We start from the raw sequence: 24,977 nt of genomic DNA, 5'->3' as shown, positions 1-24,977 counted from the left end.
CTGGTCATAGGAAAAAGCATGTGAATTTTGAGTGGAGGGGGTTGGGACCACATTGTGCCCATGCCTGTCCCACAGCAAAAAAGTCACAGGATGACTGTGACAGGCCTGGCTTCCAATCTTGGCTCTGTAACAAATAAGCTGGTAGCCTTTCACCCCGGCCTCTTTCACTCCCTGGGCCTGTTTCTTCACCTGAGTTAGGGAGGCTGGACCAGAAAACTCCTGTGGACCTTGTCAACTCTGGCATTCTTAGAGACTCTATTTGGGAAGGAGTCTGGAGACTTTTTTTTTTTTTTCTGAGAATTTCAGAAAGAGGAGTGCTTTGATAACTCTCTGCCATTTTATCAGCATCCAGATTGCAGGGTGAGGACAAACAGTTCTAAATAAGTACAAGAACTAAAAGAAGTCTTGGTTACCACTCTTTAAAATAACAGCTAGGCCAGGTGCAAGGTGGCTTCCTCCTGTAATCCCAGTATTTGGGGAGGCTGAGGCAGATGAATCATCTGAGGTCAGGAGTTCGAAACCAGCATGGCCAATGTGACAAAACTCTGTCTATACTAAACATACAAAGATTAGCCAGGCATGGTGGCACGTACTTGTAATCCCAGTTACTTGGGAGGCTGAGGCAGGAGAATCGCTTGAATCTGTCAGGTGGAAGTGGCTGTGAGCTAAATTTGCACCACTGCTCTCCAACCTGGGCAACACAGTGAGACTGTGTCTCAAAAAATTAAAAAAAAATAATAAAGATAGTATAATATAGTGTAATATAATAAAATAATCTAGTCATCAGTATAAAAGTGAGCAAAAGATTCATTAGGCATAATGATGCTGCTCCCTAAAAATCTCTTGACTACAAAGAATCTCATTTCAATGTTTATTGTTGAGATGTTCAAAATACATTTTTGGGAAAGACCTCGGCTTGATGTAAGTGAATTACCAGTGCCGAGGGCGGGATGGACCAGGTCTCGTTGCTGGTTGGCTGAGGGCAGTGTCTGGGGCCTGTAGTCAGAGTTCCAGTCACACTGTGGACATGGTCACTTTTGTCCTTGATTTGCTTTCTGTTTCAATTCTTGTCTATAAAGACCCATGTGCTTGGTTTTCATGTGATGACAGAGAAAACAAAACACTGCAGACATCCTTCAGGACCTGACGGGAAGAAACATTTCGGATTATCTGGTGAAGACGTATGTGCAGATCATAGCCAAAAGGTGACTTTCTACTAAACTTGGCCCCTGCCTTATTATGACTAATTAGAGGAATTAAAGATCTACAAATAACAGACTAGGACAGTGGGGGAGATGCCAGATTATGGCCTGATTCTGTCCATTGGAAGTTTAGGATATTATTCCAAACTAGAAAAGGTGACAAGCGGACTGTGAACATTCAGTTTCAGCTCCAAGGCTGAGGCAACCAGGTCGAGAGTGAAAATAGATACAGATTCAAAGTCAAATTCTGCCGCTTAGTAGTTACTTGACCAGGTAACTGGCTATCCTTTTAAAACCTTAGTTTATCTAAATTGTGATATTAACGTTGCTCTTATAAGTTTGTCATGAGGACCGAATTAAATGATGTATGTAGAACGCCTTGGTTACTCTCTGATGGGGGACTCCGTGATAATGTGTGGTCTCATGGAGGAAGCCCTGGGAAGGTTTAGCAGCCTGCCTTGGCTGCGGAGCCATGGGAGAGCCTTCTAGCTTCCCAGGACATAGCAACCTAGTGTTGAATGCTTAGCTCAGCAAATGTTTGTTCTGGTTTCCTTCCCATCTACTCGTCAGTTGGGGTCTTTCACTTAGGAGTTTCTGAGTGACTTTAAACAGCACAGACATGCTGGAATGATGGTGACCACGAGTTTCCAAGAAAGAAGTATAACTTCTCCAGATGTCATCCACAATTGAAATATTACTGTTAATTGAAAAAGCTTCTAGGTCTGGCACAGTGGCTCACGCCTGTAACCCCGCACTTTGGGAGGCTGAGGAGGGTAGGTCACTTGAGGTCAGGAGTTCAAGACCAGCCTGGCCAACATGGTGAAACTCCATCTCTACTAAAAAAACAGAATAAGTCGGGCATGGTGGCATGTGTCTAATCCCAGCTACTTGGGAGGCTGAGGCAGGAGAATTGCCTCTGGGAGGCAGAGGTTGCAGTGAGCTGAGATTGCACCATTGCACTCCAGCCTGGATAACAAGAAGGAAACTTTGTCTCCGCCCAGAAAAATAAGGAAAAGAAAAATCTTCTAGTTCGGTCACATCTCGGTCTATAAGGCAGTTTGTAAATTGGTTTAACCCAGGAATGATTCTGATGGAAGTAATGGGGTTTTTAAGATAGAGAGAAGACTGCAAGAGGCCTGAGCACAGGCTTCTTTTCTCTGGCACAACCCTGCAAGGCCAGCCTGATTCTAGGGTTATTTCTGTCCCTCCCATGTATCCCCAGGTAGATACTTACTCCTTTTGAAGCGTCAGGAACAGGATCAGTGCTTTCTTTGAACTGATTTTTGGTTTCTTTGTCTCTGTCTGCAGCTTAAAGAACAAGATCTGGGTGAATGAGTTTAGGTAAGTTGCTCTCTCTCTGGCACCTTTAGCTCAGGAGGAGGATGGTACTGTAGGTGTCTTGGATTGAAGACAGCCTTGGAGATTGTTTGTCACTCACACACTTGTGGTACCATCCACCTTGAGGAGGACAAAAGCCCTGTGAACACGTGGTACACACAGGGACACAGACAGATTTAGATTAGGCTTGCTTTATGGAGTTTCTGACTAGAGCATCGTGGCTCAGTGCCCAGAGGCCCCTCTAGAGGCCTCTGAAATATTTGATGTACTGATTTCCTTGAGGAGAATCAGACATCTCCCACAAGTCTCAGGATTTCAAGTAAGTAGTGTTGTGAGGGAAATGCCTACTTGCACTTTCCTCCCAAACCAGAATCCCAAGGCTTCTTAAGGACTCAGAGACAATTTGTAGCCATTTAGTAGGGGACTAAGTAGGTCTTGGAGGAAATAAGAAGTGCCAAAACCATCTATTTGCAGTGTATTTCAACCCATTTGTCCATCTGGGTTTTGAAGGAACAGGTAGGACTGGGGACAGAAGAATTCTTGAAGCCAGTTTGTACATAGTGGAAAATGAGATAGCTGATGTGGCTGCCTCCAGGGGCCCCAAAGTTTCCTTGTTACTGATTTCCACCTTTTCTCTCTGCCTTTTCCCCAGGGGCCAGAACCCCTGGATCTCTGGGCAGAGCAGACACAGGGCCCGTGTAATAGCCCTCATGCTAGAAAGGAGCCAGGGCCTGTGGCTGTATAAGTCCACTGTAACCTATTCTGGACAGCGCAGGGTTTCCACTCCCCCACTCCACATCTGCTTGCCTCCCGACCCACGTTCATGCCCAAGCCACTGGGTCAGTGCGGCATGTATGAGATGAATTGCCATTCTTTCCTCGATGTCTCAACTATCTAACTGTGTGTGTAGTCAGGCCAGGTCCTCCCTCTGGGGCAGAAACCATGGGAGTTAAGAGATTGCCAAATTCATTAGGGGAGGCTGACGTGTAACCTCTCTGAGGCAAAATTCAGCCCCCTTTTTCAGTAGGAATTTGCCTCAGTGAACCTTGTACACACTCGCACTGAGTCTGCTGCTGAGTGCTACTGCGCACCCCACTGTCTGGGTTTTAATGTCAAGCTGTTCTTTTAGGTATGGCGGGTTTTCCCTGGGTGTCAGTAATTCTCACGCACTTCCTCCGAGTGGAGAAGTTAATGATGCCATCAAACAAATGAGGAAACACCTAAAGCTGGCCAAGGTACAGTATCTGTCATGAGACATATCAGAAAAGTGGGTGTGCAGCTGCTGGGATGTAGGAGTAGTTAGCAGGTTAAACTGATCACCTGGCGGCCCATTGTTCTGAGTATGTTGGAATACAGAGCCTTCGTTGGCATTTAGTAATTTGAGCCAGACAAAGCTGAACTACTTAGTTGTACATTTAAAAGTGTAGGTCAAAAACAAATCCAGAGGCCAGGTGTGGTGGCTCATCCCTATAATCTCAGCACTTTGGGAGGCCAAAGCAAGTGGATCACTTAAAGTCAGAAGTTAAAGACCAGCCTGACCAATATGGTGAAACCCTGACTCTACTAAAAATACAAAAACATTAGCCAGGCTTGGTGGCACATACCTGTAATACCAACTACTTGGGGGTCGAGGCAGGAGAATCGCTTGAACCTGGGAGGCAGAGATTGCAGTGAGCCGAGATCGCACTATTGCACTTCAGCCTGGGCAATGAGAGTGAAACTCTGTCTCCAAAAAAAAAAAATTTACCCGCAAATCCAGAGATTTAAAAGCTCTCAGAACAACTAAGTTTACAAATTTGGCCAGTTGGTAAACAAACTAGGTTTCAAACATACTTTGCTGAAACAATCACTGACTAAATAGGAAAAGAATCATTTTCTTTTTGAAGCTGGCAGGCTGGTCTGTAGAACCTGATAAGAGCTCACTTCGTTTCTCTGTGTCTCAAGTTTCCCATTTTTAAGTGAGAATCAACGGGCTCTGATAACATAGACCCTAGGATTGTTGAGTCCGCAGCTCTGCTTTTGAGTGATGGGCCCATGTACCTGGCGCATCGCAGGCAGAGCGTGTTCTGGCTTTTCAATTGAGGCCAGTGGAGCACTTTGAGGAATCCTCACCCCACCGTGATAACCAGACATGAAAATCCTGGGACTTTGCCTCCCAGGATTTCTCTGTGATTCCTTTAGACTTGTGGCATTACGGCAGCATCACTGCTCTAGATTTCTGGTCACTTCGTTCTCAGGAGCCATTTACTTAATGGCTTCACATTTCATTTTGGTGAACAAGGTAGTAGTGGAATTGCTCTTCACAGGGCCATCCTGTTGTCCACAGATCCCAGGTTGACTGTTGCCCCTTATCTATGTGAACAGTCACAACTGAGGCAGGTTTCTGTTGTTTACAGGACAGTTCTGCAGATCGATTTCTCAACAGCTTGGGAAGGTTTATGACAGGACTGGACACCAAAAATAATGTCAAGGTAAATCACTGTCTTTGTTCTAGTAGCTTTTTAATGAACAATGATCTTTATGTTTCCTGGAGTACTTTCAACTCATGGTAAAGCTGGCAGGGGCATTCATAACAGAAAAGAGCTTTACTCACTGTTACCTTTACCAGCGAGGCAGTATCGTATAATGAAGCAATTCAGAGAATTTGCTTTGTCCAGACATACCAGGTAACCTTGACTAAGTTACTTAACCTGTCTAAGCCTCAGTTCCCTCATCTGTGAAATGGAGACAATAATCGTGGCTGTCTCCAAACTGTTGTGAGAATTCGACAAGTTAAATGTATAAGGCCCTCACCACAGTGCCTGCTCACATCGTCAGCGGCCACTATGTCCTGTATGCTGTGATTACTTCACCATGTTCTTAATAATAGTGTTTTGCCTTGATACATGACTAGAATTTCTTTCTGAGGTTTCTGTGCATGGTTTGTTTATGTGCATCTGCCTGCAGGAACAGGGTTTGAGAGTATGACCTTATACCGGGTATGCTTTCTTTCAGGTGTGGTTCAATAACAAGGGCTGGCATGCAATCAGCTCTTTCCTGAATGTCATCAACAACGCTATTCTCCGGGCCAACCTGCAAAAGGGAGAGAATCCTAGCCATTATGGGATTACTGCTTTCAATCATCCCCTGAATCTCACCAAGCAGCAGCTCTCAGAGGTGGCCCTGTAAGTGCAGCTGTGTCCGAATGGATGGAGTGGGGCAAGGAGAGGGTCATGGAGGAGGGGAGAAAAAGATGAAGCTCATTGTGGGGGAGCAGCTGCAGACACTGCTACATGATGATAAAGCTGGGTTGATCCAGGGTCTGGGCAGAAGTGATAAGTTTACGAAGAAGCTGGTTGGCCTTCTTGAACTGCAGAAGGGAAATGACATTGATACATGAAAATGACAACATTTAGTGAATTCATATAAAGCGAGTTCAAAAATTGTTAATTAAATTATAAAATATTTATAAATAATTACAAAATAAATTAGTTCGATTTGTTTAAAAACCACTGTTTTAAACTTGGTGAAATATGTTTTTATTAGCTTGTCTCTTTAATTCTTAAGCTGTGTGTGTGTGTGTGTGTGTGTGTGTGTGTGTGTGTGTAAAATTTAAAGCCACATGAGCTAGTTTAAAGTATGCAGCCTTTGGAGTCATACAGATCTGGGTTTGAATCTGGTCTCTCAATTTTCTAGATGTATGATATTAAATGAGACAATTCGTGTAAATTGCCAAGCCCAGCACCCAGCACAGAGTTGATATTTAGCACACATTAGATACCTTTTGTGTATTTGGAGCATGGCAGTTACTGTTTCTGCTTAACTCCTACAGGATATTAATATAGTACACGAGGATCTTTATACCAAGACCCCGTGTAATGGGCTTGTAAGATCATTTTTTTTAAGAATCTGATAGAATTTTTGTATGTGTTAGGTTAATAGGCTACATACTGTTATTTTTAAGGTGATTTACAGCCAGAAAAAAAATTAACTTATTTGAGTAGTTGCACAGTAATATTTCTGCTCTTATTTAGTTTTCAAGCCACACTAGTCCTTCATGTGTGAAAATTTACAGCTTACTGCTCTTACAAGGTCATGAACAGTGGACCAAAGTGAATACCATTAGCCACTCTGGCTTCCTTCATTAGTTTTATTGTGGCAGTGGACTCTTTCTGACCTCAGTAAAATCAGTTTGGCATTTACATGGTCATATTTTTTGACTTAAAAATGATCATCTTAACCCTGAATAAAATGTCTGTGAACAGATGTTTTTCCTTGGACTGTGCCTTAAATATCTGTGTGTGCATGTCTGCGTCTGAGTGTCCATGGCCTTGCTGATTGAGCCCCACCTTCATCAAAGACCCCTCAGATTGTCATAGCCTTTTTCTTTCCAGGATGACCACATCAGTGGATGTCCTTGTGTCCATCTGCGTCATCTTTGCGATGTCCTTCGTCCCAGCGAGCTTTGTCGTATTCCTGATCCAGGAGCGGGTCAGCAAAGCAAAACACCTGCAGTTCATCAGTGGGGTGAAGCCTGTCATCTACTGGCTGTCTAATTTTGTCTGGGATATGGTAAGGTCACAGGCCTGCTGTCTCTTTTTAATGTCTGTCAGGGCCACGGATTGATATGGTTAAGAAACAAAGAGCCCTGGCTATTGTTGGGAAACATTCCAGCTGCTCTAAAGTTGTATAAAAAAGGAAAAGGCAGAGGCAGTTGATCGCTTGCTTGACACCAAACACAGCACCGGGTACCAGAGTTCATGTCATACCAGAGGAAGAAATCTGCATACAATGATGAAAATTAATACCACTGCCACTTAAGTTCCTAAGTGAGAACTTTCCCAAGAATCAGAGAGATGCAAGGACCTTAGTCAAAACTCCAAGTCAGTGCCTCTAACTTCTCTGATGGATTTTAACCTCCAGAGTCAGAATGTTCTTTGCCTTACTAGGAAAGCCATCTGTCATTTGAAAATTCTGTACGTTTTATCAGCAGCTTATCCATCCATTGCAAATCTGTTTTTGTGCCAGCTACAATATATTGCTTCTATTTGGACCAATATGGAGGACTTCAAGGAATTCTGAAGTTCTAATTATTGTTAAGTACAGTTGAAATGTATCTCCCTGTAACTTCCATTAATTGTAAGCTACATGGAGCAAATGTAATTCTTCTCCTACTGAACAAGTCCCTGGATATTTAAAGACAACTCTTATACTCTCATTTAACCTGAGTATTGCCCAGATAAGATGATATATGAGAATACACCTTGTAACCTCTAAAGCACTGTACAAATGTGAGCACTGATGGTAGGGGTGATGACGAGATATTTGTTCTTTATTACCAAGCCTCTTAGACTTTGTCACTCTTCTGATCCGATTGTCCTTGTGTGGCCATGCTCTTTACTGTTAATGTCCCTTTTCAAAAGCAAAGCCAAGAATTAACCTTGCGTTCAGGCTGTGGTCTGAATGGTTATGAGTCTAGAGGGAGTTCATCTTCAGCCCATACTTCTATTACTGCAGAACAAAGATTTTGCATTTTGGAAGGAGCACTATCTTACTGGCAACTCAATGGTAAACCAAAACCTCCATTTCACACAAATGATTGTGAAATTCAGGTCGCCTTCATTCTATACCAATTCTTTGATTTTTTTGAACCTAAACTTGATATTTATCCATATTAAATTACATATGTATTGTTTTTTATTATCTTGATTGAGTAATTTCTCCAGTCAGTCAACACAGAGTGCTCACTATGTATCTGACTTATGCCAGGCACAGGTGATTCAGAGATGAAAGATCAAGTCCCTAAACCCATCACTTATCTTCCTGGGTATTGTCTGTCCCTCCCTGCTTCAGAGCCCCTGCAATTTGCTAGAAGCCTGTCTTCATCTAAGTTGTTGATAAACACGTCAAGTAGGATTAGACTGAGGCAGAGCCCTGTAGTCTGAAACTGCAATTCTTTTAGCAGCTGACAGACCCACTATCACTTCCTGCCTGTGCTTTGCTCTGCCAGCTATGAATTCTCATAATTGTCCTATCGTCAGGTCTTTATTTCTGCATTTTATGGCTTGATACACTGTCAGGACAGACTTTAAAATTATTCTCAGTGCGATGAAACAATTCTGACATTCATATTATGAGCAGTTACCTCATAAATAGATTACATGTGAGATTGAACTTGGGCAGACTATAATATAGCATTAATGATGAAACAGACAGAATCATCTTTGGGACGAAGAATGGAAGCTTATTTGCTGCCTGTGAAATTGAAATTACTCTGACTGGGAATCCATCGTTCAGTAGGTTTACTGAGCGTGACACCTTGGCTTGGCTGTTGGAAAGACAGAAAGGGCATGTAGTTTATAAAATCAGCCAAGGGTAAAATGCTTGTCAAAATGTATTGTTCAGTATTTTGATTAATAGTTTATGTGGCTTCATTAATTCAGAGTTACTCTCCAATATGTTTATCTGCCCTTTCTTGTCTGATGATGGTGAAGACTTGTGTGATGCGTTGTATATTTGATTGAGGGGTAAACTGTATGTCTTTGTTTTCACTTTTAGTGCAATTACGTTGTCCCTGCCACACTGGTCATTATCATCTTCATCTGCTTCCAGCAGAAGTCCTATGTGTCCTCCACCAATCTGCCTGTGTTAGCCCTTCTACTTTTGCTGTATGGGTAAGTCACCTCTGAGTGAGGGAACTGCACAGGGGATAAGGCATTTGGTGCCCAGTGTCAAAAGGAGGGCAGGGGACTCTCAGTGGACACTTACCTTTTTGTGTCTCACCAGGTGGTCGATCACACCTCTCATGTACCCAGCCTCCTTCGTGTTCAAGATCCCCAGCACAGCCTATGTGGTGCTCACCAGCGTGAACCTCTTCATCGGCATCAATGGCAGTGTGGCCACCTTTGTGCTGGAGCTCTTCACTGACAATGTGAGTTGTGCAGAGGGAACACCTCCCGCTGGGATGAGCATCTCTGGGAGCCAGAGGACAGTGTTTAATTGTGATTTTAGTCCACTTGTCCATGGCATTAACACTGCTGACTGCTCTGTCATTTTTTTAGAGTCTGTCTTCCCTGAGAAAGCAAAGCACCTTTCTTTCTTGCTGTGCCTTACATTTTGCTGGTCAAGCCTTGCCGTTTCTTTTGATAGGTTCTTTTTTATTTCTTTCTTTTTCAGTGTTGCTCTTACCAAGACTAGCTCCTCTGCCCTCCACTTTACACACTAGAGCTGGGCGACGCCATTCAATCCCAAGGCTTTTACCATCACCTCTCTTGGTGTCTTTTATTGTTATCTCTAAGATCTGTGCCTTTAGCTTTGACCATAACCTTGAACTCTAATCTCACACTCTCACTTGCTTAGTGGATTGCTTCATTTAGATAGTACATAGATACGCCAAACTGGACATGCCCTGATTTTCCTTCCCCTCGGAACTTAATGCTTTTCTTGCCATCCCCGTCACATCAGTGGTGTTACCATCGTTTGGTTGCCCAAGCTGGCTCTTAAAGTCATCCTAGATGCTTGCTTTGCTGCTGCATATTTCCCCCATTCAACTGATTATGCTGTGAGTTCTCCCAGGTATAGGCCTCTAAAATAAGACCTCCTCTCCATTCCGGTTGCCATCGCCTTTGACCAAACACAGCACATGAGGCCTTTTACAGTTGCACAGCTCTTCCTGTCCATAGCCGTCACACCCTTTCCCAGCTGTAAGCTTCAGATGAGTTCTCCCCAACCACCATGCTCCTGTAGGCCTGGCTTGAAATTCCCTTCTTCTATCACAGGGTCTGGTAGTATCTCCCTTGCCCTTCAAGATTTAGCTCAAATGTGAAGCTTTCCTTACCTGCTGGGAGGTGTTCTCTCTTTTCTCTCTGACTCCATGCCTCTAGTACAACACACATCCACTTACATGGTGATTTCCCGTTTACATGCTTTTCTTCCTTGGCGTGGAGTCTGTTTCTTACTAACTTTTGCCTCTCCCATGCCCTAGCACAGCGCATCAGCTTATAGCACCTTACTCAGTTGCTAGATATTTGGTCACTGTTGCCTTGTGGGGTCATAAGTTCTGACGTATTTGAGAAGAATTTCTAAAATTCTAACAAAATCCTGAAACTCAAATGTTGACCCAGACATGAGGAATTTGCTTTTAAAATGCTAAGGAATTTTTTAACGGATTGGCTTCTGATGAAATACAGCCTTGTTTCTAAGCTTTATTCATTATTTCTCCATACTCATAGCATTTCTCCAGATTTCTAAAGAATAGAATTTTATTGCTACATATCATCACCTATGCCTGCTGCTATTGAATTGGTATCTGAATTAAAAGGCCCAGTTTGTCCCTAGAGAATCAAATTTATTCTTTACTCCCATATTTCAGAATTTGATACAGTTTTAGGATAAACCATGAATGACATCCAGTCCTTCTCCCTCCCTCCCCTCCCATTTTTTTTTAGAAGCTGAATAATATCAATGATATCCTGAAGTCCGTGTTCTTGATCTTCCCACATTTTTGCCTGGGACGAGGGCTCATTGACATGGTGAAAAACCAGGCAATGGCTGATGCCCTGGAAAGGTTTGGTGAGTGAAGCAGTGGCTATAGGTTGCTTTAATGGAGACGGCACTTTGCATAGGCCTTGGAACCCTGGCCTTTGCTTTGGAAAGAAGCTGATGACTAAGCACAGGATATCCCCCACCCCCATGCCCACCGACAGGGCTCTTGCCAGAACAGCTGGTTGTGGCATGGGTTTTGTGATGCAGCCATTTGTCTGTGCCTCTGATACCATTGAGAAAAGTGAAAGGGCAGTTTTGTAGGTAAGGAAAATACTTGCATTTGCTTGGCTCTATTGGCTCATGCCACTGGCTGGGTTTGTCAGAGGCACTAGAAAAGTCAAACCACCACTTTGAGAATTAGAAGGCAGAGAATTGGAAGGAAAGATGCAGACTTTGGCTCTATTAGGCGAATCATGTGCTTGCAAATGAGATCATATATTATCTTTTACACAGTCTATAAAGTGATAATGTATTACATCTTTTTCTACCTTTAGACTGGTTAAAAATATTTTTCCTGTAGCCATATGATTATTATTCATCCACTAGCTAATATAGTCAAATGGGCCATGTTATTTAGTGGGCATAAAAGAGGGGCTTTTTTCCAACTTGGGGTACAAAGGAGATATATAAGGAATTTCAGGAATATTTACACGGAACTATATTTAATTGAATGTCGTGATTTAATTGATTCACTGGGTTATACTATATGCTACTGAAAGGGGCATCTGGTTACAGTGCTTTCTAATATATCTTACTACTAAAACAGAATTTATTAAAATTACTGACTGTAAAAATTACTTGGGTTGTCTGCCTTTTTAAAAAGATTTTTGGCATGTCCCGTTAAAAAAAGAAATACTAGATATCTTCAGTGATGTTACAAATCTAATACACCTTGGCTCTGAAATTCCAATTGATACTGGGTCATAAAAAGTTTTCCCAAATCAGACTTGGAAGTTGATCACTCACTTGTTACTTTTTTCTCCTTGCCATGGGTGATAGCCACTGGTCTTTGTTGGAAGATCAGTGAATACCTAGGAACATAGTCCCAAATTTGAGGAAGGGCCATGGTTTTTGGTCCCTCCATTCTGACCAGGTCTCTGCATTGTGTCTACTAGGAGAGAATCGCTTTGTGTCACCATTATCTTGGGACTTGGTGGGACGAAACCTCTTCGCCATGGCTGTGGAAGGGGTGGTGTTCTTCCTCATTACGGTTCTGATCCAGTACAGATTCTTCATCAGGCCCAGGTGAGCTTTTTCTTAGAACCCATGGAGCACCTGGTTGAGGGTCACAGAGGAGACGCACAGGGAAACACTCACCAATGGTGGTTGGATTGAACTGAACTCAAAATACATGATATGATAAAACTGATTCTCCTGATGCGGGCATCCTACAGCGCCCTTCCTGCTCATCCTGGAAACTGTGGCGAGCAGGTTTTATAATACTCCATTAGAGACTGAATCTTTGTCCTAAAAAATAGTTTGAAAGGTTTATTTTTCTTATTTTTCCCCCTAAGACCTGTAAATGCAAAGCTTCCTCCTTTGAATGATGAAGATGAAGATGTGAGGCGGGAAAGACAGAGAATTCTTGATGGTGGAGGCCAGAATGACATCTTAGAAATCAAGGAGTTGACGAAGGTGAGAGAGTACAGGTTACAAGAGTTTATTTTCAGTTTTTTCAGCTTTATGTGCTGTAAACCAGTTTGCTGACTTAATAAAATGGCATGTGTTCCAAAAATGTATATCTGTACCAAGGTTCTGTCAATTTTATTTTGAAAACACCATGGAGACTTCTTAATTAAAGAATTCCTACTGAGAATACTTTTGTAATATGAATTCCCATTCTCGAATGTATTGGCTTTGTAAGCTTACATTTATGTTTAAGTTATTAAAACATACTAGTATTGTATATCTAGTCAAAATCAAGGTAGGGAGAATAAATGGTTGATTTTGAGTTTCATAGTCCAAAAAGCAGATATATTTCCAGTGCTTAGGAGGGTCTATTTTAGCCCTCTAGATGCCAGCATCTCCAAATTTTACTTTTTTGTAATCTGTGCAGTATTTGCAATATTTTTAATACAAATTTATACTCTGTGCAATTTAATTTTTAAAATATCTACAATACATATATATGTTGAATAAGTGAAAAATTATGTAGATACTGATGAACAATGCGGTTCTAAAAACAGGTTAAAAAGTAAATTCACTTTTATTTTGAGCTTCAGAATCATTCAGAAGCCAGCTGTCATAAACGCAGACCAAGGCTCTTAGCACATCAAATATGCCTCTGGCTTAGACTGATTGACATGTCTTATGTTGTGGTTTATATAGTTTACAGTCCTGCCTTCCACAATTGCTTGGGAGAGCTGTGAGTCACTGAGGCTCATGAATGGCTGCATTTTGTTTTTTTGCAGATATACAGAAGGAAGCGGAAGCCTGCTGTTGACAGGATTTGTGTGGGCATTCCTCCTGGTGAGGTAAAGACACTTTGTCTGTGTTGTGCTTGTCCCTATTAATTCAGACTATCTCTACCCAATCAAACAACAATGCTTTTTACGGGGTAAAAGTGGATTTTAGAGGCTTCTCTATTTATGCTAGTATGGAGCAATCAGTCATCGAGAAGATGGGATATATCAAGAGAACGATTTTAGATAATAAAATGCAGTTTAAAAAAAAGCACAAACATCTAAAACATGCTTTTGTGATCTATTTGGGTTGGTGATGAAATTCAAATAGATTTTTAAAAATAGATTTTGTCCTTTCTGGTTTCTGTTTGTGTTCTTGTAAGCCCTTTGCCAGAGTAGCTGGTGCAATTTGGCTAGCTGGTTTTCATTACTGTTTTTCACACATGAACTTTGGCCTCAACCTGACAATTCAAGTAATACTTGCAAATACAGCCACACTTAAAATAGTCCCATTATGAAATACATATCTAAATACCTATACGGTGTCTTAAAACCAAGAAAATATTTGATTCTTCGCTGATATGTAAGAATAATGGTTTGAGGTGGCTACCTGTTAGGATCGTTTATATTCGCGTTTTTAGAGTTTGCTTATACAAGTTAATCTTTCTTTTTCAGTGCTTTGGACTCCTGGGAGTTAATGGGGCTGGAAAATCAACAACTTTCAAGATGTTAACAGGAGATACCACTGTGACCAAAGGAGATGCTTTCCTCAACAAAAATAGGTGAGAAATGAAGTGGCCTGTATTTTGCTGCAAAGGCTTTGTTTTTAGTTTATTTAAAGAAATATATTGCTGGTTTTGATTACAGTGGTACTTTTAGAGTTCATAAAAATGTTGAAATATAGTAAAAGGTAAAGAAACTCATAAAAATCATCAATGATTTCAATATCTAGAGATAACCACAACTTACATTTCCTTGCAGTCTCATTCTTTTAACAGCTTTATTCAGGTATAATTTACATACTATATAATTTACTTGTTTTAAGAGTATAATTCAGTGATTTTTGGTAAATTGAGAGTTTTGCAACCATCATCACAATCCAGTTTTAAACTTTTCCTTCACCCCAAGTCTATCTCATATACACATACAAATGTGCCATAGAATTGAGATCACATTGTATATAGAGATAAAATTAGTTTTTACTGTTAATGAGTGTATTATGAATATTTCCCAGTGGGTTACATTTCCTAAGATGTGGAATTTTACATTGCTGCATAAAATTCCCCTATGTACATGTACTTATAATTTATTTAGTACCTTATAAATGTCGAACACATATTAATTTCCATTTTCACTATGTAAATATGTCTGTGTATACATCTCTCATTGGCCAGGCATGGTGGCTCACGCCTGTAATCCCAACACTTTAGGAGGCCAAGGCCGGCAGATCACAAGGTCAAGAGCTAGAGACCTTCCTGGCCAACATGGTGAAACCCTGTCTCTACTAAAAATACAAAAAATTAGCTGGGTGTGGTGGCATGTGCCTATAGTCCCAGCTACTCGAGAGGCTGAGGCAGGAGAATCACTTGAACCCAAGAGGCGGAGGTTGCAGTGAGCCGAGATTGCGCCACTGCAGTCCAGTCTGGCGATAGAGCGAGACTTTGTCTCGAAAAAAAAAAATCTTTTATTATTTCCTCAGGAATAATTCCTTTACAAAGTAAATTGCCCTCTTTAAAGAGCCACCATTAGGCCACATTCTGAGACTGCACAGGTCACAAAGCAATCTGATCTTGGGGAATACATCTACATTTTACAGGCCTCTTAGATAATGTTACTCTAAGTACTTTAAATATGTGGGGCTTCTCTGGGCTTGTTATATGGAGAGATAGTACAAGGCAGTGGCTTTCACGTTTTTCTGACCGTGACCCTTGTGGGAAATAAATTTTATTTCTCAAAGCAGTATGTACACACAGACACATAGACACGTGTATAACCTAAGGTTTCATAAAACAGTACCTACCGTTACTAATTGTAACGCACTCTGCTATTTCTTACTCTGCTGTATACCATGTCATTAAAAAAGTGCTGGTCATGACCCACTGAACGTATTTCCCAAACCACTAATGAACAATGACTCAGGATTTGAACACACTGGACAGGGGGATAGCCAATAAAATTGAAAACAGCAAGGGACTTAATGTATTCATGATCTCCTCTTGCGTCTCTTACATTTTTGCAGTAGCAATGTAAAGGAGTCCTAAGAGAACAGGCATTCTGGGAATAGCAGGCCCAGCACTGCACCACTGTTTTCCTAGGCTTGCTCCTAGTACCAAGCTCCTGATGCATATAGCAGTGGCAGCAGTAACCGGCCCGTAGTAAGGCTTGTCACAGGGACTGGTTATAAGAACTGATTTGGTTGGTATAGCTGTGAGGGCCTGGCACGGTGTCCACGTGTGCCTCAATCCTAATTCTGAAAAAGGCTGACCCTGGGGGCTCTAATTAAGATACACAGAGAGGAATGAGTGCTGCTGAAAGGCCAAGGTCGTGGCTATTCTGTGGCCGAGGTACAGTCATCAGTCTGGAATGTGGATGCTGAACTTCTGTCATATCTGATTCTTCACTTTACTGGCTTCATAGAACCCAAAAGCCACTCCACCAACATAAATTGTGTCGCTAGGTTCTGTGTTGCTCACACCCAAAGTTTCTGGGCCTTCTCACTTAGTGCACATGAATGGGTAATGGAGGGAAGTGTAGGATGGGGCCTTAGCATGAAAGCCCCAGGGTAGGGTGATGGAGATTGTTGGTAAAAAATGTGCAGTGGTTGGCATGACCTCAGGAGTTCTGAAATAGGACTGCACCTGCAGACTGAAGTGTTGAGACGGCCAGTAGGTGCAAGGACTGCGCAGGTTAGAGGCAGGGACCCTGCTTGCCAGGAAGAGCTGGCATCCTGGGGGCAGGAAGGCTGTCCTTTCAAGTAGCTGCAGATGTATTGGTATCTTTGTAAAGGAGAAGCATACTTTATGGGAACATGAGGCCAGACTGTCTGACCAGAGTGTCTCTGCTTGCTTCAAATCTAATTAGTTTCCTGTCCTTTGCAGTATCTTATCGAACATCCATGAAGTACATCAGAACATGGGCTACTGCCCTCAGTTTGATGCCATCACAGAGCTGCTGACTGGGAGAGAGCACGTGGAGTTCTTTGCCCTTTTGAGAGGAGTACCAGAGAAAGAAGTTGGCAAGGTACTGTGGGCACCTGAAAGCCAGCCTGTCTCCTTTGGCATCCTGACAGTATATACCTTATGGCTTTTCCACACACATTGACTTCAGGCTGTTTTGCTCATGAATGCAGCAGCATCAAATGCTGGTTCTTTGTATCTGTGTTCAGGGTAGGAACCTGTAGTCGTGGTGGGGCAGGGCTGGGTGGGCTGAAGTGGAGTGCTGCTCCCACCACGTGAGTCCCTTCTCCCTGCCTTGGCTCCTCACCAGTTGTCAGGTTATGATTCTAGAATCTAGTCCTACTCAGTGAAAGAACTTTCATACATATGCGGGTAGGAGAGCATGATACAATTCCCAAGCCAGACAAAAGTCAAGGTGCTTTTCATCACTGTAGGTTGGTGAGTGGGCAATCCGGAAACTGGGCCTCGTGAAGTATGGAGAAAAATACGCTGGTAACTACAGTGGAGGCAACAAGCGCAAGCTGTCTACGGCCATGGCTTTGATTGGCGGGCCTCCTGTGGTGTTTCTGGTGAGTGTAACTGTGGATGGAAAACTGCTGTTCTGGCCTGAGTGGAAAACATGACGTTTCAAAAGTCCTGTATGTCCAGGGCTGTTGTACGATTGGCTTATCTCCCACCAGGGACACCAGAGCCACCCTTAAGAAACAGAGGGCAGCTTCTCCCTTGGCACACACTGGGGTGGCTGTACCATGCCTGCAGATGCTCCCAAATAGAGACACTCCATGCACCTTGTTTCTGTGTATGATTGAGGCTGGATATGTGATTTGATCTTTCTCTGGAACATTCTTTTTGATCATCTTTATGTTCATTCCCTGAAAATGGAGAGTGTGGACACAGCTTTAAAATACCCAAGGTAGCAACTAGGTCAGTTCTTTACACACGGATAGATGAAAAATAGATGAGACTGGGCAGTGGCCCTTGACCCTTTTTCTTCGGTAGGCAAGAGCATTGATGTTATTACAGGAAGAAGCCTTGGTTGAGGCTTTTATGTATTCCTGACCATATGGGTCTGGAATTTGCTTCTGTAAGGCTAACAATTGTAGTATACTAGGGTAATCTGGAGTCAGCTGGAATAAAAAAGAAGAAAAGGAATTCTACCCAAATCTTATACTGACTTCAATAGGGGTTTCAGACAAAAGGTAGTTTTAGTATATTCTTATCAGTGATGAAAAGATAATTTAAACTAAATGGCCTTTTTCCTTCCCTACTTATTTGGAGGAATTTGTTTAATTCTATAAAAAAAGGACTCAGAATATTTGAGTTTCTTGCATCAATAAGACATTTATAATAGTGACCTTGTTTACAAATGTATTTGAAACTTATTTTAATTATTTGGTCCATCAAGAAAAAACTGGAATGGTAAGTTAAAATTTAAGCTGTTTCAAAGATGCTTCTGCATGTAAAAACAAATCTATCTTTGATTTTTTTTTTTCCCCAGAAAGTAAGACTTATTTTATTCTAATTACAGGATGAACCCACCACAGGCATGGATCCCAAAGCCCGGCGCTTCTTGTGGAATTGCGCCCTAAGTGTTGTCAAGGAGGGGAGATCAGTAGTGCTTACATCTCACAGGTCCGTAGTAAAGTCTTGGCTTCTACACTGTGGGATGTTTAACTTTCCAAATAGTATACATGTTCATTTTGTAAAAATCAGAAAATATAGAAAAGCAAACAGTAAAACGATTATTACCTGAAATTATACGACTTGGTATAATTTCAGGTAATAAACAACTATTGTCTTCACTGGGCTGTTTATGTTTGCAGAATTTTCCTATGCAAATCTGCATATGTATGTATGTATGTGTGTACATGTGTATTCTTATAAATGTGCAAGCACAGTATAAATACTGCTGTTTTTCACTTAATATCTTATAAACATTATTCCAAGTCAGTATATTTAGATGTCATTTCATATAGCTGGATAGCTTTCTATTAGGCTATGCTCTCATTTATTTAGCTATTTCCCTTTCTGTAGACATTTGGATTATTTCCAACTTGTTCACGATTGTAAACAGCACTACAGTGAACAGCATCATCCCTATATCCACATGTACTAGTAACAGGATATGATTCCCTGGAAAGCGGGAATGCTGGAAGCCGTGGTGATGTTGTGATGGTTATTGAGAATCTCGAAAACTAAAACCTCTTTCTGTTTCACCGCAGTATGGAAGAATGTGAAGCTCTTTGCACTAGGATGGCGATTATGGTCAATGGAAGGTTCAGGTGCCTTGGCAGTGTCCAACATCTGAAAAATAGGTAACAAAGATAACTTCTTAGGGATAGTGCCTAGTGAAAAGGCTTGATACTCCATTCTTTTTGAGTGTATACATGATGGCTCTAAAATAAAGGGAAATAAAACTGAGCAAAATGAAAGAATGAGGGCTTTGAAGTTAGAGCTACATTCAAATTCTGTCTTTACCATTTACTAGTTCTGTGACTCTAGGGCAAGTTATGTAACTTCTCTGAGAGTCAGTTTCCCTGGAAGATCTATCTCCTAGCTTTGTTCTATAGATGAAACGAAAAACATTTACGTGTGCCAGTACTGGTGAGAGTGTAGGCTTTGGAGTCAAACACAAATAGGTTTGCATCCTGGCCCTACCAATTATGAGCTCTGAGCCATGGGCAAGTGACTAACTCCCTGGACCTCAGGGAGTTTCTCTGTAAATGTCTGTCAGACTTCATGGGTCCAGGTGAGGATTCAAGTAGATCATGTATTTACAACACGTGGCATGGCGCTTCACATTTAGTAAATAAAAACTGGTTCCTTCTCTCAGAAACTTATTTCTAGGCCTGTCAGGGGGCACCTGTTTTCATGGCACAACTTGGGTTCTCAGGGTTAAATATTCTTTTGAATAGTTTCCTGGAGAGCCTCCATTTGGATACTTTTTTCTTGCTTTCAGGTTTGGAGATGGTTATACAATAGTTGTACGAATAGCAGGCTCCAACCCTGACCTGAAGCCTGTCCAGGATTTCTTTGGACTTGCCTTTCCTGGAAGTGTTCTAAAAGAGAAACACCGGAACATGCTACAATACCAGCTTCCATCTTCATTATCTTCCCTGGCCAGGATATTCAGCATCCTCTCCCAGAGCAAAAAGCGACTCCACATAGAAGACTACTCTGTTTCTCAGACAACACTTGACCAAGTAAGCTTTGAGTATCAAAAGAGATGTACTTCTCAGGGTGTGGATTCCTGCCCACCCACCCGTGCCCATGGGCCCAAGAGCAGTTCGTGTGCTTGAGTTCCTGATCTATTACTAGCTAATGCTTTTTACTAAACCTCTCTGAACCTGAAAAGGGGGATGATGCTATTTACTCTACAGGATTATTGTGAGAATTTATTGTAATAGTAACCATAATAACTACTAGTTAGTGAGTACCTACCCTGGGCCAGGCATTTTACTTGGTGCCTTATCCTATTTAAATTAGATTAAAAAGTACCAAACAGCTCCTGACACTTAATAGGTATTCAGTAAAATTTTCTTCCCTCTTCCCTGTAATCAAGACTCTATGTGCCAAAGTACATGGATGACTGAGCAGTTGGTGATGTGGGGGGGCAATAGAGAGAGTCCATTTTTAAGTTGTTATGCGTTTTTCACGTATTCTTCCCTCCTTTACACATAGTTTTCTAGTTAATCTACTTATGTAATTCTATATGCTCCTACTTGACCTAATTTCAACATCTGGAAAAACAGAACTAGAATAAAGAATGAGCAAGTTGAGTGGTATGTATAAAGGTCCATCTTAATCTTTTAACAGGTATTTGTGAACTTTGCCAAGGACCAAAGTGATGATGACCACTTAAAGGACCTCTCATTACACAAAAACCAGACAGTAGTAGATGTTGCAGTTCTCACATCTTTTCTACAGGATGAGAAAGTGAAAGAAAGTTATGTATGAAGAATCTTGTTCATATGGGGTCACTGAAAGTAAAGAGGAACTAGACTTTCCTTTGCACCATGTGAAGTGTTCCAGAGAAAAGAGCCAGAAGTTACTGTGGGAAGAAGCAAACTGGATACTGTACTGATATTATTCAATGCAATGCAATTCAATGCAATGAAAACAAAATTCCATTACAGGGGCAGTGCCTTTGTAGCCTATGTCTTACATGGCTCTCAAGTGAAAGACTTGAATTTAGTTTTTTTTGACCTATACCTATGTGAAACTCTATTATGGAACCCAATGGACATAGGGGTTTGAAATCGTACTTTTTTTGTTTGTTTGTTCCTGTGTATTCTCACTGGGGTTGCAACAGTAATTCAAGTAATCATGGTCAGTGATTATTTATCAAAATCAAAAGGCATGCACATCCTCATTCATTAAGCCATGCCATGCCATGCCAGGAGACTGGTTTCCCAGTGACACATCCATTGCTGGCAATGAGTGTGCCAGAATTATTAGTGCCAAGTTTTTCAGAAAGTTTGAAGCACCATGGTGTGTCATGCACACTTTTGTGAAAGCTGCTCTGCTCAGAGTCTATCAACGTCATTAAATATCAGTTGACAAAATGATGACATGTGTGGCTAACATCCTGCTTTGAATCCTCTCTTTGATGAGCTATTCTGGTGGCAGTAACATGCAACAAAAATGTGGGTGTTTCTAGACACAGGAAACTTGGTTCCATTGTTATACTGTCCTGTGCTTTGAGCCATGGGTCTATAGGGTCGTCCTTCTGAGACTCTTAAATATACTTAGATCCTGGTAAGAGGCAAAGAATCAACAGCCAGATTGCTGGGGCTGCAAGCTGCTGAGGCCAGGGCTTGGGATTCAAGAGACTGTGCATTCAAACCTGGGGAAGTCAGTGCCCATTTGTCCTGACTGTCTACTAACATGGTACACTGCATCTCAAGATGTTTATTTGACACAAGTATATTATTATTTCTAGCCTTTTGAATTAATCTAGAAAATGAAAAGAGTTGTATTTTGACAAAAATCTTTGTACTTTTAAATGTTGTTTGGAATTGTAAGTTCTATCAGTGACTTCTGAATCCTTAGAATGGCCTCTTTGTAGAACCCTGTGGTATGAAGGAGTATGGCCACTGCCTCGCTATTTTTATTTTCTTATATAAATTTGCATATCAGTTATGACTGGTGCCTAGAAAGCAATGCGTTGGTCAAGATCTCATGACGTTATATTTGAGTTTCTTTCAGATTGTTAAGGATACTCTTAATTCATCAATCAAGTATTTTTTGAGTGCGGTCGCTGAAAGAATATGTTCCGTATGTATAAGGGTGTGCCATTTATCCAGCTCGCTGGTTTACAAATACAGGTCGTCTTGTGCTTGTAGGAGCCCACTGTAACAATACTGGGTAGCCTTTTTTTTTTCTTTTTTTAATTACAACAATGCAAAAGCCAAGAAAGTATAAGGGTCACAAGTCTAAACAATGAATTCTTCAACAGAGAAAACAGGCAGCTTGAGAGCTTGCTGAAAACACAACTCGTGTTTATGGCATTTAGTACCTTCAAATAATTGGCTTTGCAGATGTTGGACTCCCACCGCCCCCCCACCATTAAATCCGACAATCTCAAACTTTTCGTCTCTCAGTCACTAATGAAGAAAAAAATAAAAACAACAAATGCTTCCATGTAGAGTATTTTTCAGAATTTTCTAACCCAGTCTTATTTTTCTAGTCAGTAAACATTTTTAAAAAATACTTTTCCACAAATGCGTAATGTTATCTGTCTTGAGACAAAAGAAAAATACAAGAACTATTGTTTGGTAAAATTCAAGTGATCTTTCAATATCGTTACTAATTTCTTCCACTTTTTCCAAAATTTAAGTATTAACTCTTAAGGTGTAAGCCCTCAGATTTCAAATTACATATAATTTTTAAATTTACAGAATGTTACATAACCCACTACTAAAAAGGAATAAATGACTGTTTTAGAAGCTAAAGTCAATATTGATTTTAAACATAAATAATGAAGGCATATTTCCAATAACTAATGATATGGGATCGTTGCATTTTATACTATCTTCAAAAATAGAGAATTCATAAAATAATTTCTCATTTAATATTTTTCAAAATCAAACTTCTGTTGGGTTTCTCGTTTTACTAAAAAAGTATTCTAATTCTTCATTATAGTAAATCCATGAGCAACTCCTTGCCTCAATTTTTCTGACTTCAAGGCCATATTTTGAAAAATCAAAAGGCACTGTGAACTATTTTGAAGAAAACACAACATTTTAATACAGATTGAAAAGGATCTCTTCTGAAACTAGAAGCAATCTACAGTTATACATCTTCATTAATATTGTGTTACCTTTTAAGATAGTAATCTTTTACATTTTCTGTGTAAAACCTAATTGTGGTAGAAATTTTTACCAACTCTATACTCAATCAAGTAAAATTTCTATATATTCCCTGTGGAATGTAACTGTGAGTTTCAGAAATTCTCAACATACGTGTTCAAAGATTTCTGCTTTTGCATCTTTTGGACCCCTCAGAAAACTTATTAACAACTGTGAATATGAAAAAAACAGAAGAAAATAATAAGCCCTCTATACATAAGTGCCCAGTGCAATTCATTGTTAAAAAACAACCAAACCTCACACTACTGTATTGCATTATCTGTACTGAAAGCAAATGCTTTTTGACTATTAAGTGTTGCACATCATTCATTCACTGTATAGTAATCATTGACTAAAGGGATTTGTCTTTGTTTTCTTCTTGTGGTTGTATATATCAGGTAAAATGTTTTCCAAAGAGCCATGTGTTATGTAATACCGAACCACTTTGATATTGAGACATTAATTTGTACCCTTGTTATTATCTACTAGTAATAATGTAATACTGTAGAAATTTTGCTCTAATTCTTTTTAAAATTGTTGCATCCCGTTTTATAGAACGTTTCTATTTCTATAAGGATTAGGTATGCTATTATCCTTTCTTATACCCTCAGATGAAGCTGTTTTTGTGCTCTTTGTTCATCATTGGCCCTCATTCCAAGCACTTTACATTGTCTGTAATGGGATCTATTTTTGCACTGGAATATCTGAGACTTGCAAAACTAGGCAGAAGTTTCACAACAGATTTCTAAGTTAAATCATTTTCATTAAAAGGAAAAAAGAAAAAAATATTTGTATGTCAATAACTTTATATGAAGTATTAAAATGCATATTTCTATGTTGTAATATGAGTCACAAAATAAAGCTGTGACAGTTCTGTTGGTCTGTAGAAATTTACTTTCATGCATTTGTGGCACCACCTGCTGTTGAAGTGTTATAAAGCCATTAGAAAAGTAGAGGGGAAGTGATTTGGATCAAAAGGAAAAACTTGAGAAAAGATTCAAATGTTCCCTTAATCATAAAAGAGAGCTGAGGGGACTACTTGAAAATAAAAGGGTGTTTTATATTTTCATGTTGGTTAAGATGCTGAGTAACTGGTATTAAGTGTTAGAGGTTTTCAGATAAATATTCTCCTTAATGATTATGAAGCTGCACTTTGATCTCTGAAAATGCTCTGTAGCTGAGCTTATTTAATAAAAGTTCACCTGGTATAGGGGAAGCTGCAAAGACAGGCTTCAGTGCTCTTTTCTTTATGCAACCAAAAATATAGGACACAGTGTAGCAATTATACTGGCAAGGTGCTAGGGGTGTTAGCAAGGGTGAGCAGGAAGGAAAAGTAGATGTGGGAACAGAGATGATACTAATATTGGTGATTCCTTCCTTTTCTCCTGTAATGAGTGCTATGCAGACAATATATGTGTAATGCTGAGACAATGTGAATATATTTTTCATAGCTCATTGAGAATCAGAGTTTAGGCCCGGCGTGGTGGCTCACGCCTGTAATCCCAGCACTTTGGGAGGCCGAGGTGGGCGGATCACTTGAGGTCAGGAGTTCGAGACCAGCCTGGCTAACATGGTGAAACCTCGTCTCTACCAAAAATACAAAAATTAGCCAGGTGTGGTGGCACATGCCCGTAATCCCAGCTACTGGGGAGGCTAAGGCAGAGGAATCACTTGAACCTGGGAGGCAGAGGTTGCAGTGAGCCGAGATTGTGCCACTGGACTCCAGCCTGGGTGAAGAAGCGAGACTCCATCTCAAAAAAAAAAAAAAAAAAAAAAATTAAGAGATTCAGAAAAAGATTTCAAAAGATGTCTGTTTATTTTGCTATTTGAAACAGTCCTTTTGAGTCAGGCTCTACTTATGACCTCTTGGGAACGGCTGTAACAAAGTGCTGTGAGTAGTCCTTTTTCTGTGGCACAGGTCTGAATTTCGTATGCAGAAAAATCTTGGCTTCAAGTGAGCCAAGATGTCCCCTGAACATCAGTATC

At 40.7% G+C, this 24,977-nt stretch overlaps 1 protein-coding gene across 3 annotated transcripts in view; it reads left to right on the top strand.

Moving 5' to 3' along the window:
- Positions 1–23,865, top strand: part of ABCA1 (ATP binding cassette subfamily A member 1) — a 154,951-nt gene extending 131,086 nt beyond the window's left edge. For all 3 annotated transcript variants that reach the window (XM_032240240.1, XM_032240242.1, XM_032240241.1), the window contains exons 32-50: positions 1,111–1,205; positions 2,511–2,543; positions 3,670–3,775; positions 4,937–5,011; positions 5,535–5,704; positions 6,914–7,091; positions 9,078–9,193; positions 9,306–9,450; positions 10,967–11,090; positions 12,179–12,308; positions 12,578–12,698; positions 13,475–13,537; positions 14,141–14,247; positions 16,564–16,705; positions 17,076–17,210; positions 18,170–18,273; positions 18,864–18,956; positions 19,601–19,844; positions 20,458–23,865. In XM_032240240.1, the coding sequence (XP_032096131.1) occupies positions 1,111–1,205; positions 2,511–2,543; positions 3,670–3,775; positions 4,937–5,011; positions 5,535–5,704; positions 6,914–7,091; positions 9,078–9,193; positions 9,306–9,450; positions 10,967–11,090; positions 12,179–12,308; positions 12,578–12,698; positions 13,475–13,537; positions 14,141–14,247; positions 16,564–16,705; positions 17,076–17,210; positions 18,170–18,273; positions 18,864–18,956; positions 19,601–19,844; positions 20,458–20,598 (2,322 nt within the window). In that variant the 3' untranslated portion in view covers positions 20,599–23,865. The remainder of the gene's footprint in view (positions 1–1,110; positions 1,206–2,510; positions 2,544–3,669; positions 3,776–4,936; positions 5,012–5,534; positions 5,705–6,913; positions 7,092–9,077; positions 9,194–9,305; positions 9,451–10,966; positions 11,091–12,178; positions 12,309–12,577; positions 12,699–13,474; positions 13,538–14,140; positions 14,248–16,563; positions 16,706–17,075; positions 17,211–18,169; positions 18,274–18,863; positions 18,957–19,600; positions 19,845–20,457) is intronic.
- The last annotated feature ends 1,112 nt before the right edge of the window (positions 23,866–24,977 follow it).

The sequence above is a fragment of the Sapajus apella genome, unplaced genomic scaffold, assembly GCF_009761245.1.
Source record: "Sapajus apella isolate SASKATOON/1434 unplaced genomic scaffold, GSC_monkey_1.0 scaffold46, whole genome shotgun sequence".
Taxonomy (NCBI): domain Eukaryota; kingdom Metazoa; phylum Chordata; class Mammalia; order Primates; family Cebidae; genus Sapajus; species Sapajus apella.
Note: the sequence above shows the minus strand (reverse complement) of the source record. Positions and strands in the feature narration are given on the sequence as shown.